The sequence below is a fragment of the Pseudopodoces humilis genome, chromosome 7 (genome assembly GCF_049639895.1).
Source record: "Pseudopodoces humilis isolate 2021_Gansu_Grassland_sample_001 chromosome 7, ASM4963989v1, whole genome shotgun sequence".
NCBI classification, from domain to species: Eukaryota; Metazoa; Chordata; class Aves; order Passeriformes; family Paridae; genus Pseudopodoces; species Pseudopodoces humilis.
In genome coordinates this window covers 28,565,370-28,578,452 of record NC_142206.1, presented here as the reverse complement: position 1 = coordinate 28,578,452, position 13,083 = coordinate 28,565,370, and the positions used below count along the sequence as shown (strand labels likewise).

At 39.7% G+C, this 13,083-nt stretch overlaps 1 protein-coding gene across 1 annotated transcript in view; it reads right to left on the bottom strand.

The window, feature by feature from the left end:
* Window positions 1–817: 817 nt before the first annotated feature.
* The window catches only part of MAP3K9 (mitogen-activated protein kinase kinase kinase 9), a 61,942-nt gene continuing 49,676 nt past the window's right edge, over window positions 818–13,083 (bottom strand). Inside the window, exons 10-12 of the mRNA XM_005522608.3 lie at window positions 12,019–12,834; window positions 10,873–11,667; window positions 818–6,781 (exon numbers count right to left, since the gene is read on the bottom strand). Of these exons, the coding sequence (XP_005522665.1) occupies window positions 11,186–11,667; window positions 12,019–12,834 (1,298 nt within the window). The 3' untranslated portion in view covers window positions 818–6,781; window positions 10,873–11,185. The remainder of the gene's footprint in view (window positions 6,782–10,872; window positions 11,668–12,018; window positions 12,835–13,083) is intronic.

Here is a 13,083-nt window from a genome sequence, read left to right as displayed (position 1 = left end):
AATATATACCTGAAGGTTGCCTACCTATGCATTGTTCAGTCTCCATATCTGGTGGAAGGGTGAAGAATTTCTTGCATGTACCTGCATTAGAAAAAAATCTTTTTTCAAAGGAAATAATGAAATATGAGCTCTTGTAGTGCATTGTCCTTCATCAGTACAGCTACATTTCTTAAAGCAGAAAAATGTGAAGCAATGGCTTTGTGGCAGAGAAGAGCAAAAGTATAACCTAGGATTCAAATACATGACCTAGGAGTCAAAACCATTTTGTTCTGGCTTTCATGCTGACAGCAGATGAAAACAGCTTGGAAAGATCCTTGTTCATGGTACTGTGTCTCACTGAATGATGTGGCAGGGACAAAGGCACAGCATCACAAGTGAATCTAAACCATCTGTTAAATGTCTCCATGCACAAAACATGTTACTGCATAAGCTCCACATCCAGGCATTTAGATTCATATTCCAGCTGGGATACTAAATAAAGAGTAGAAAAACCTCAAGCTAACAGAACAGAAATATTAGCCTTAATAAAAATGCTATGCAATTAATTCCTTGGTTCAGAGAAAAGCCAGAAAGGGCTTAGCAGACAGATACTGTGTGCCAAGACCTGAGTTTTCGCAAAAACATTTCAAAAGCCCTATGGAGAACCCAGAGCTGGAATAGCTGCTCAGGACTGAGTTACCTAGTAAGTAAAAATAAACAACTTCTTGTACTGGGAAAAAATCTGAAATCCTCAGAACAAGGTAATGCCACTGTTATTCTAAATATCTGCTTGAAATTACTTGGAGCACAAACCCAAGAACTCAAGGCCTACAGACAATCACTTTTGTAACAGTTTTATTCAAGTCTGTGTGCTCTAGTGTTGAGACAAGGCCTAGATCAGCATTACACTGTAATACAATAATTTTAGCCATTGAACCAAGCCTGCTTGGCATCCTTGGTTTACAATTTACAGTACATCCAAAAAAAGAGCAAAGAGCAAAGAGATCCCAAAACATCAACAACTTCCATTAGCTCTTTGCTTCACTTAAATATTGTTCTATAACATAAAATAATTTAATACAAAAAGAACTGTAATCCAAATACACATAATACATTGACACAGAACAGAGGAAAGATACAGTAGATTATGCACAAGAGTATTCAGTTGATGTGTTACCTACAGTGAAACAAACTGGACATTAATATAATTTAACTATTTAAGCCCAAGAGGGTCAGAGGCAACAAGTCCAGGTCACAAATAAAGCTTTTTAAAAAATAATGCAATCTTCTTTTCCTCTAAGCTTACTGCTGTACAGAAGTTAAAGGAAGGCTCCAACAAATCACTTAATTTGACTACATTTCATCACACAAACAAGAAAAACTTGGTGGCCTCTGTTTTTTTACTCAATTCTGGGGTTCATTGCCATTTGGTAATGTAACTGCTTCAATGCAGGTTCTTCGGGCAAAACATACCTTCAGGTGCTACTTCCATAGCAACAGACTTTCGAACACCATAAACAGAAGAGAAGACTGATACAGAGGTCTCCAAAACCAGACTGAAATACTTGAGCTGTAAGATGAATCCCAGCCCTACAGAGTTTGGAGTTCCTTATGAAGTACCCAACACCCTCCACACAGTGATTTCAACACAAGCAGGAACTATCCCACTTCTCAAAGGATCAGACATGGGGGCATGATCTTACACTACAGAAATCTACTCACCTGGTTATTCAGATTTACAACATTGTACCTAGGAAAGTCAGGTCACCGATTTTTGCATCTGGTTTGAAATAGTAGCAGGAGCAAATCCACAATTAATAAGGCAAAAGAAAGAAGTAGCTTATAAAAAGAAGGAGGAAATACATTCTCCGGCTGAGAAATTCTTGGACTTTCAAAGCCACAGAACAGACATTGTTAAAAGCACAGGTATTTTCCCTGATTTTTCCACCACTGTTGCCTGCTCACTCCATATAAGCCCCTCAACTTAAGTCAGGCAAAATATCTCATATTTCCAGTCTGTCCTGAATTTATGACAAAGAAATCAAATATAGCAGCACAATGTGCTGTGCCAACAGCTGACAGACAAGAATCCTGGAACTCTAGTAAAAGTGGTGGATATTGATCACTGCTGAACTTGTCAGGTCTGTCCACCAGCCTGGAGGGATGCATTTGTAAATTGAGAAGAAACACTTGAGAATAGGCCTCAGGTTAAACTGCCATATGTACACACAGCCTCCAGTCACCACTTACTGTCCCTTTACAGCTAGCAATCTGCTAATGCAGAAGGTTGTCGCTCTTTCACCCCAGGTCAGAAAACATTTGCAAAGCTTACCCTGCTTATGGTTAGAAGTAGCAGTAATAGGCATGGCATGTGCAGCCATGGAAAGGCCACAAGAGTCAGCAATCAAACCAGCATTTACCCAGGGACTTGTTGAGGAACATTTTCCTCAGCTTAACTGACTCCTTACTCTGACAATCAAGGTAAGAACCTGGTCCTTCACCATCAGTCTCTAGACGACAATCCCTCATTTCAGAGTAAAAGAGTTTTGCTCAACTGGGGTCTTGTGCATTTTGACCCACAAATACATTCCACTGACTTCAATGATGTTTAAGTATTTGATGAAGAGCTTTCTGAATTGAGGCCTCTTCCCTTTTAACTTGAAAGGTAATTACCCTTAATACAAACTTTTATTACTAAATGCTCGTAGGTTTATGTGGTATCTTCTTATAACTGCCAAATGTGATGGGAACTGGTGCCTATGGACTTTAGGTGGATCTAGGTAAATTCTGCAGTTCAAACCTAGCCATCCCCCAAAGAGATCTATGTTGCAAAAGAATCGATCCTACTCTCTGCCAAGATCACTGGCCAAATTCAAGCAGTTCAACTGGCAAACACTCCTAAGTATGCTTTCTTTTTTACTTTTCCTGTGGCTATATTCTTTACAGTCTAGGGTACCTGGATAATATAGTTGTCAAGATAACCTTGAAAATAGAGCAATGGCAGAACTGATGGAGTAACAACTGCTTGAGATGCAGTGTTAAAAAGTCAGCTCAGAGATATTAGCTACTCTGCTCAGATACAAATGCTAACCCTGTTGACACTGTAAGAACTGCTCACTAAAGCATGCAAGACAGAACAAGCCTACTATGAGTATCTGCACAACCAGTTGAGGGTGACAAATGATTTTGTGACATTGACTGGGCCTAGGAGAAAACAAATTACCCAAGCTGAGAATTGGCCACATTCACAAATTCCAAGGAAGAACCTCTGTTCACCTCCATATAGTTAGACTCAAGAAACTCAGTGTGGAACTGAGCTATGTCAAACAATAATCAGAGGCCAGGTTTGTTCTGTAATTCAATTGCTGCTAGGAGCATTCTTATCAATGAAGCTTGGAAAAAAAACCAGCATTTCTTCCTGTGCCATTATAACCTCTCCAGCTAAGATTACAAGACACAAAAGATGAAGATCAAGAGCAATGTTTCTTCTCTCAGACCTATATGCCTCTCCAAGACAAGGAGTCCAGCTTTATCCAGCCACAACATCTGTTCTTGAGAAAATGCTGAATTGAAACAGTCAAGGTAGAATGGGAGACAGTGTTAATCAGTCTGAAATAGCATATATAAAATTAATTTTTCTTGTCTTAATGTTGAGGTTTCAGCCACATTGAACACAATGTACATTCTCACTAGCTATCCCGGCAACCAGAATTTGAGTATGGACAAGATCTTATAGATCTATTTCTGATTAATGAAGGGCCTTCCCCCTGCCTCCCTCTGTGATTATTTTTCAAATTGCTTATTTTAAGCAAATACAACTTTAGCATTGCTCCTGCAGGTTTGTTCTAAGCCCCCTTTTTCTAGCTGTGCATCCATCTGATCCATCAGCTACAGACAGTAGCCCATTTGAAGCTGGGTTAATAAATCCACTATACTGCACACTAAAAATGTGTTCCTTAATATTAATGCTATTGGGCTGCCTGCACATTATTAGCATTCAGATACAGTAAGGACTGTATTAGGAGCTGATACACTAAGAAAACAGTACTGCAAATACAGGAAAAACATCAGGATCATGTACAGCTCCACTTTAAGAGCACATGAGATTATAAAAAAAAAAAAAAAAGTTTGGAAAAAAGAGACTATCATTTTTAAATGCAGTAGTCACCAATATGAAATCTCCACCTTTATGTCTCTGGACAATCAACTCTTCCATGGGTTAGAAAACGTTGAGAAAATTGCCCCACTTTGTCATTTCCTGTTTATTTTGGAGACATAAATATCTAAAGCAAGTATAATCTTAACTTCATAAACTGAATAGCTGGTGTTACTTTTCCATCAGGTATTTGCATGTCAAAGAGCCACATACAAGTTTGCCTCTGCCTTCCCATCTCATTCCAACTTTAACTGTATGTTTAAAGCAATTCTTACCAAAACTTAGACTTTCTGCCCATTCTATCTCTACAAATGAGGTAGTCCAGGGTAAAACAAAACAAACCAACCAGAAACTGGATAAGCTGGATGGGGCTTTGATTAACCTGAATTAGTGGAAAGTGTCCCTGCCCATAGCAGGGGGACTGGAACTAGATGACCTTTAAGGTCCCTTCCAACCCAAACCATTCTGTCAAATTAAGTAACTGTACATTCCTCAAATTCTTCTTTATGACCCAGTTTACCTATGATGCTAACAGTTTACCAAGTAGCTAATATCCCTCTGTCCTCTGACTTAGATTAAGAAGGATAATTTCACTGTCTTATTTCCTGCCAACCTCCACTTCCACTTCACCCAGTTGTATCTTATGCTTTTAGCTTGGAAATCTTTTAAGTCAAAGCACAAAATGAAATGTGTATGGTTTTCTGCCTTACACTTGTTAGTATGGCAACAAGAATAAATAACCAACAAAGATGGGATGGGGCCGAAACCCTAATGGAGAAATAGGGAGAGGCAGTGATAGCACACGGTTCAACACAGGGGTGTAAATGGGAGGACACAAAATATTTCCTGTGATGGTATTTGGCCTCATGTCAGAAAACACAGTACTGAAAGCTACAATTAGGAGGTCCCTCCAAAAAACCAACCTCAAGCCCCAGCAAAGAGACATGTGAGATGGAAGGCACCTTGGCATACAGGATGCACCTAACACACACACACACACACACACACACACACACATATATATATATAATGTATTTGAGAGGCTTAAAAACCAAACCTAAAATAAACAATATCCCCAAACAGAAAACTAACAAACAAAACCACAAAGCTCAAGAAGCCATTTTCAGTAGGAAAATAATGTTCCTGATCAGAAAAAGGAAGTTTTTTTGACTTCTGTACAAAAAGAACTAAAATGTATTTCTTGTATACAAATGTTGATGAAGACTTTCCAGTTGCAAAAAATGGGAGGTCCTTGTTAGAAAGGAACAATAATAATTCCAGTAGCTACATCAGACCCAATAACCAGTGGCAAGTTACTTGTTAATCACGCACACAGCTCTTAGTCTGGGAGTGACTACTTCCAATATAAAAAAATAAAGTTGATGAAGGTAATTTCAGAAGTTGTATTCACCTCTGACCAGTGACAAAACTCTTTAAAAAAGCCAAGCATGGGAAAAACCAAAAGCAAATGCACATTTTAACTGCAGCATGATTTTCTACTATTGCGTTCAATAGAGGGAGCACCAGAATAAGCCAAAGATTAATTTCCATAATTTCTCATGAAACTGTGAAAGTGAGGTTATTAACAATAAGTTCTTCTTAAGACTGTATTGTTTGTTTCACACCAAAAAAGAGAAAAAGTAAAATTTAAACCAAAAACTGGATTGAAAGTAAGAGGGAAAAGAAAACAAAATTTGGTTTAAGATCCTTCTTGTCTGGCCAGCTACCATATTAGATGGTTGTGCAAACCACTGTATTCTAGTACAAAAATAGTAAACTTAGGAAAAAACATAAGAAGGCATTCTTACCTATAGATACCTTAATTATATCATCAACCAAAGATTCATGAAGTCAAAACATTACACTCTATGACGGTGAGAGTATATTTTGGTTCTTGTATTTGCTGTATTTATTGATTGTTTGCAAATATGTTTTAACACGTCTATCTCCTCACTTTTAATGTCCAGCTTTACCCAAATTGTAATCTTAAATGAGTTCTAAACATGGAAGCTAAGAAACTTATTCAGTGACAGGATAAGGATCAGAAATCTCTCCAAACGTAAATGCTCTTGTTTCATATAAAAAAACCCAAACAAAAACCACAAAGCCAAAAGGAGGATTTAAATCACTCTGCAAGATATGACCCTTCTTATTCACGAGAGTTGGTAAAAGTTCTTGAGAGTATCTCCAAAATACATGGAAAAGGTTAGAAAGCAATAAGCATGTTTTCCAAGAAGCATTTAAAAAAAACCCAAAAAGAAACAAACCTATATACATTAGCTTAAAATTACTTGCAAAAATAACAGGCTATCATAGAATTTTGGGACATAGGAATAGATTTGGTTCCATACATCCAATGAGACTCCAGGTCCCATATTCATCCCACAGAGATGAATTAGGTTTCAAATAAAAATTAACCTCAAGATAGAAAGGCGACTCAAGGTCGGAGGTTTCCTGTCATGTTTTATTTAACAAAACATTCCAAAGGCAAAGACCTTTCTTTACTCAACCATTACTGCCTCACCTTCAACAGAATGAGAGGTATCCTGTTTTGTGACATATCGAAGCAACATCTCTACGCAGTATTGTCCACAATGTCTTTAAGATAACAGCATGCTATGAAGAGGAAGGCAACTACTCCCATTCCTAGAGGTACAGAAAAATAATTCATCATAAAACCATGCCAAACCAGAATAGGTCTTTCCTCATCAATAACAAAAAATTCACTTTTAAAATACTCATTTTGTTAAAAAGTTATTACAAAAGGAGTATTTTCACCAAGGTTCCCTGCCTCATACTGAGTATCAACCCATTGCAATAATAAACTGGAGAGAAAATATGTATAAAAAGTTACATTTGCACCTCTGAAATGATTGAGAGGAGATTAAGACCTATTTGCTGGTTAAACAGACCACTTTGCAGTCTGTAAGAAGCAAGAGTATTCAAAAAGAATCTGTAACTATTTAATCACCTTAGTTTTGATACAAAAGCTTTCTTCTCTCTACTTGTCCCACACTCAATTTCTATGGAACCAGTAGAAATTTATCAAAACATTTGTCACTTTTTGCACTGGTTGCTATGTCTGTGCCTTCCCCCCAACATTACAGGAAAACTAAACAGGCTACAAGGACAGCATACTTTGAAGGGCTGACAAACTTCTATTTCCTAAATCAGCACATCAATTACATAAATAAGCGATACTCACTGCCAGCTGACTAAACAAAAATACAAATATATTTCTAAACCACAAACATTTCTCTCCACTACAATCTCATTATTACTATCAGTTAAAAAACTGCCACTTCCTCTTTGTAAGGCCTGTATTCAAACACATTTTTCTCCATTCTTCTGTCATTGTTTTAGACTGCTCAATGACTTGCACATGATCTTTTTCTCATTTTCTCAGACAAAATAAAAGTGCAACTTATTCAGACATTTAGAAAACAATACATTTATTAGAATTTTTTTAAAGTAAGATTTTCACCATCTTCCTCAAGAATACTACTAGAAAAGCAGGTCAATGACCAATATTCTGACATTGTTGTTTCCCAGACAAATGGGAATACTGGAAACCAGTAGGAAAAAAAAGATTTCTGAGCTGACAGGCCCATACCTTCTAACTGTCTAGTGGACTATAGTCGGCCACTCCTTTGGAGATTTAGAGAACCTCAGCTCCCACAATTGGGAAGGAAAACCTCAACAGATTAAGAAAGCAGAGAATTCAAGACAGGATGGGACAGATGGATATGGAGAGAGGTCTTGACCTAGATGAAATATGCACACAGCCTCTGGGCCTCAGGACACTGGCTGCAAAAGCTTTTGGAGTGCATAAGGTAAAATACCTGACAACTCTTTGTCTTGAGAACCCCCTCTCTGCCTGCCAGAGAATACACCACCACTACTGAAGTCAGGAGCCTTGTTCCCACAACTAACTCCTCTTGCCTGATACCTCAGGTTGGCCACTGGAAGACAGTTATGGATGGATGCTCAAAGACTGCTTCAGGTTAATTCACATGCTATTTATGATTTAATGAAGATAATTGCATCTAAGAAAGGTTAAAGAAAAACTCAAAGAAAAACCACGAATCAAACACATACCAACCAATATGCTTCTAACTAGTCTGTCTGGCAGCTTTGTAGTAACAGTATCTAGTTTGGTAACCCTGACCTGGATCCTTGACTCTTGTCATCTGTTCTACCAAGTTATTTGATGTAGCCACGTCCACTTGGTATTAGCGAAGATACTCTTTGAAGCAAAACACTTCTCGAAGTTCAGCTACATAGCACCTTCACCAAGTGATTATATAAAAGGGGGAGGATCAAGGAGGGGTTTAAGTCTTCATCCTCAACTTAAAAAAAAAGGTGACAGAACAACTTGCCTTTATGTTTGTCTTTCCTGGGAACTTGACAGAAACCTTAGAAGTTCATGTGGTGAAATCAACTGGCCAGCTATTAGAAAGTTTAGCAGGCTGAGTTGTGTCAGGTGACCTAGAAAGGTGGCCCCCCATTTCATGCAAATAAATGGATTTTAAATATTTTTGTTCAAATGGAGCTATTTCAGGTGATGCCTTTGCAGAGCAGACGATACTCCCTATGACATTTATAATGATACCTTTCGGATAGAAAACATTACATTTCAGAACAGCTGATTCAGTTTTGTTCCAGACTTTTAAAAATTATAAGGAAGACTATAAAAAATAGATTATTTTAATGTCCTTCTTTTAAATCCCTCTGACACAGCCTCTTAATCAGATTACCTTAAGGCTGATTTATAGCACAATCAAAATTAGCAATCCGTTGCATGAATTTTGTCTTTTTGCTAGTGTCTGGATCACAAATTTAGTTTTCAGGAATGAAAAGCAAAAGGATGTTTAAGAAATCAATAATGCTAAAGGTCTAAATTTAACAAAAGAGTAAGAAATGTAAGTTTTCTTTAAGTATCTGAATCCCACCTTGCCTTATAATACCTTGTCTAAACCAGCTTCAATATCTAGTGTAGCACCATTAAGGCTAGCTCTGGAGCATTTAACAGGGAGGACAGCAGAAAGTAATTCTGCCATTAAGCATTTTCCATGGAATATTAGAAACAAGAAATATGTGACCTTTCAAAACAAAACAAACTGTAATTGCTTGAAAAAAATAGGGCACTTGACTAATGGGAACATGGCGGTTTCAGTCCTCACACAGAACTAAAAAGCCTCACATACAGTTCTCTTCCCCACACATGCTGGTTTTTAAAATGAGGTTACAAACATCTAAACACACAGGTTCACTGTGCTGACAGCAGCAGGAAGTATTCAGCTCTACTGCCTTCACAGCAGGACTGTGACAGAACAACCTGTAAGGACTGGACTGCCCCAACAGGCTGAGCACTGCACTGGCAGCACTGCACTGGCAGCACTGCACTGGCAGCACTGTCAAACAATTATTTGCAACCAAACCAAATCAGCAGATTTGCAAAACAAGCACTGATCTGTACAAAAACAGTGAACAGACATGCTGTACCCTGCAATAAAGCAGACTACCCTATTACACTCATATAAAGGCCACATCCCTTATATATAATGCCAAATTTGGGGAAGATTGAAGCTCTCATTACAGCCAGTAAGACATACCTGCAGTGGCACAGACACGCTTGAAGTCTTTGTACAGAAAACTCTGAGCATAGGCACACCCTATCTGTGTGACTTCCTCCTTCCAGACAGGGGTCTGTTCTTGCTCCAGATCTAGGAGTGTTTTAAATATTTGAACAAGAATAAAGTTCTACATATCTGTAGTGCCTTTCACTCAAAGATCTCAAAGGAGTTTATACCTATAATATATGTCCCAACCCCTCCCCTTGTGAGGTAGGTATTATTCCTATTATTTACAGATGGGGAAATTCAGGCACAGAGGTTACATTATTTGCCCAGGGTCACACAGTGAGTCAGTGACAAAATAAAACAGAATCCAGATGTTCCGATTCCTGTTCGCACAATCCAACTATTAACAACCCTCATTTTCAAAACAGCCTTAAACAAGTACCAGTGTGCATAAGAACAGTCTTGGGTTTCATGGGTCACTCCTACAAGGCATAAGAAAGGAGAAAAAAACAGAAAGAAAAAGATCTGGAAACACATAATTTACTTCTGCAAGCCAACACATCGTTAAATAAAGTTTCTGCTAACTCCCCTCCCAAAGCTGAGGCAACTTGACTATGAGCCTGAGAAACAGGGTGGGGAAAAAAAGAGACTGATGGAATGAAAGTCTGAAAAAAAAAAAGTAACAAGCTAAACAGCTATGCTATAGGCCTTCATCTTGAAAGCACAGGGTCATAAAAAAAATAGGGCTGAGAGGGACCTCAAGAGACCACTGAAGTTCATCCAACCTACCCTGAAGCCAGGATCAACTACACCTACTTGTTTCCAACAGTCTGGTTCACCTGCTCTCAAAGACCTCCACTGGTGGAGACGCCATGCCCTTCCCCTGCCATCTGTTCCACCTTACACTATCACATGAGCAAAAGAGGACAAACAAGTCTTAAGATAGCTACTTCTGCTCTTCCAGTGGGGGTATGATGATTCCCAGGCCTGTCTAATGATCTGAATGTATTTCAGAGAAGGTAGTCTCCAGATATTTATTTGTTTCTGTTCTGGATTCCTTGGGAAAACATCAAACACTGATGTCTGCTGTAGTGTAATAGTTGAATATTATTTGAAAATACTGATTAATACCAGGATAGATACCAATATACTTACTGCAAGTGCCAAATCCTACAAGGTCAGTAACAAAAGACTTTGATATGATAATTTAAGCTCATTGCAGATTCAAGCTGCAATAAGAGGGCAGGGAAGACTACAAAAAAACCCCACAGCAAAAGTCAGCAGCTCAGAGTAGCCAAGTTTCACCCAAATGCAGACAAAAATCAGGCAGCTGACAACACATCTTCAGCAGAGGCAGCACCATATGATCTCTGTAGCATCCCTCCATCTCATCTGTTTTCAAAGTGCATTCTCAGTGCAAAAAGTAGGATTGAATTTAGAGGGGCTCACTGCCCCCAGTGGTTTCATATTAAGACCAGAATTCTTGCTTGAGTTCATATGCTGCAGCTTTGTGTGTGTTAAGTTCACTTCTGCATAGCGGAATGGTGCTGTCCTGGCTCTGCCCCTCAGCATCTATGTCCAATAGTGTCCGCTCCTCTGCAGGAGGACCCACCTGGAAAGGAAGCAGTGCAGGCAGTCCAGGTCTCTCTTCTACAGTGCTGCTGCTACTAGCAAAACAAGAGTCCAGATTGCTTGGAGTATCAGTACTTGAACTGTTGGCAGAAGATTCACCCTTGGCATTGCTGGGTGACACAAACCACCAGGGATCAAGCCGCTGCCGACTGGCTGCAGGACGTGGCCGGGGCAGGAACTCCAATGTCTTGGGTCTTTCCAGTGTGGGATCCTGCTGTGCATTCCATCGTCTCGGGGTTGGAGGAAAAACAATGTTGGGGTCTGGCAGGCGAGGGACCTCACCGGGATCTCTGCTTGGACTAGGTGTTTTTAACACACCTACCCAAAACAGACAGTGTAAGAGAAGAGGGAAAAACATGTTAGATGTCACTGCTAAGTGGTTCCTACAGGTCTTAGATTATTGTATATACAGTGCAAAAACATATTCAAAGCAGAAGACCTCCATTCATAATCTACAAACTCTGTATCTTCAATTATGGCGATCTGAAGATGCTGGAACCAAAACCATTACTGCATTATTCTGTTAACTATCTGTGTAAAAATAACCTCCACAAGCAATTCTTGTGGGCTGAATTAATCTGGTCATCTCAACGAATGTATAACCAACCAGTAATCATACTGCTTCTATCTTTATTCTGAAGACGAAAAGGAAGATGGCTGAAAACCTACCTGCTCCCAGTGCTCCAGTTAAACAGCTGCTGGAAGGGCATCCACTGGTTGGGCACCCATTGACAACCAGTCCACTCCCTTTGATGGCTCCATCAGAAGGTGTGCGCCTGTGTCCGCTTTGCTGGGTGTGGGAAGAGAGTGTCACGTGTGTGGGAGTCAAGGATTGGTTGGGGTCTTGTTTGAACCTCTCTATCTGGACATTGACCAGTGGGTTTGTAATGGCTGGCAAGGGAGCCTTGACTGTCACTGGGCTGACAGGCATCTCATAAACCACAATCTCATCACTGTCTGAGCGCAGCAGGGACCGGGTGGAATTACATTCAGAAATGGAAGACAGGGAAAGAAGGGTGAGGGATGTGGATGGCTCGCCTAGCAACAACAGGGGATCATCCTTCTTGAAGATCTTCCGGGAAGGGGGACTAGTGCTCCTGCGTGGGCGTCCAGCTCGCTGAAAAATGCTATCACGTTTCTTCTTCTCTTCCTTGGGCACCTCTGTCTCTTCCTCAATCAGCAGCTGACATTTCCCTGCTTCTAACAGGTCAAAACCCAGGCCTGCAGCAGCCAGCACTGCTCCACAACCAAGCAATGCAACCTCACATCGCTTGTGGTGGGAGCTGCTACGTTTGAGGCTGTTGGTGGGTGTCAGCTGTGGGGTACTTGTAGCAGAGTTTACAGGGGTGGATTCCTCATTGGCATCACTAGAAGGGCCATCCCACTCTTCATTCTTCTGAAATGGGATGCAGAGGTATGACTGATTGTGCACAGGTGAAGGGTGCACTTTGCCCTCTCCATTAAAACATTCGCTGTCCTCATCATCTGGAAAGCAAATGAAAATAAGGGTTTGTGTCAATGTAACATTTTACTGGCACATTTCATTGTTTCACAAATATACTTCAAAATAAGCTTCTCCTCAGAAGATGCAACTGTTCTCATAAACATCATTCATCAACTCCCAAATACAGTCTATTGTTTCCAAAGAAGATAGGCTGAGAGAAGTAACTGGAAACACTATCAAGGTGAAAGAAATTAGTGAAGCATTCATCCAGCTGGGATTAACTGCATAAC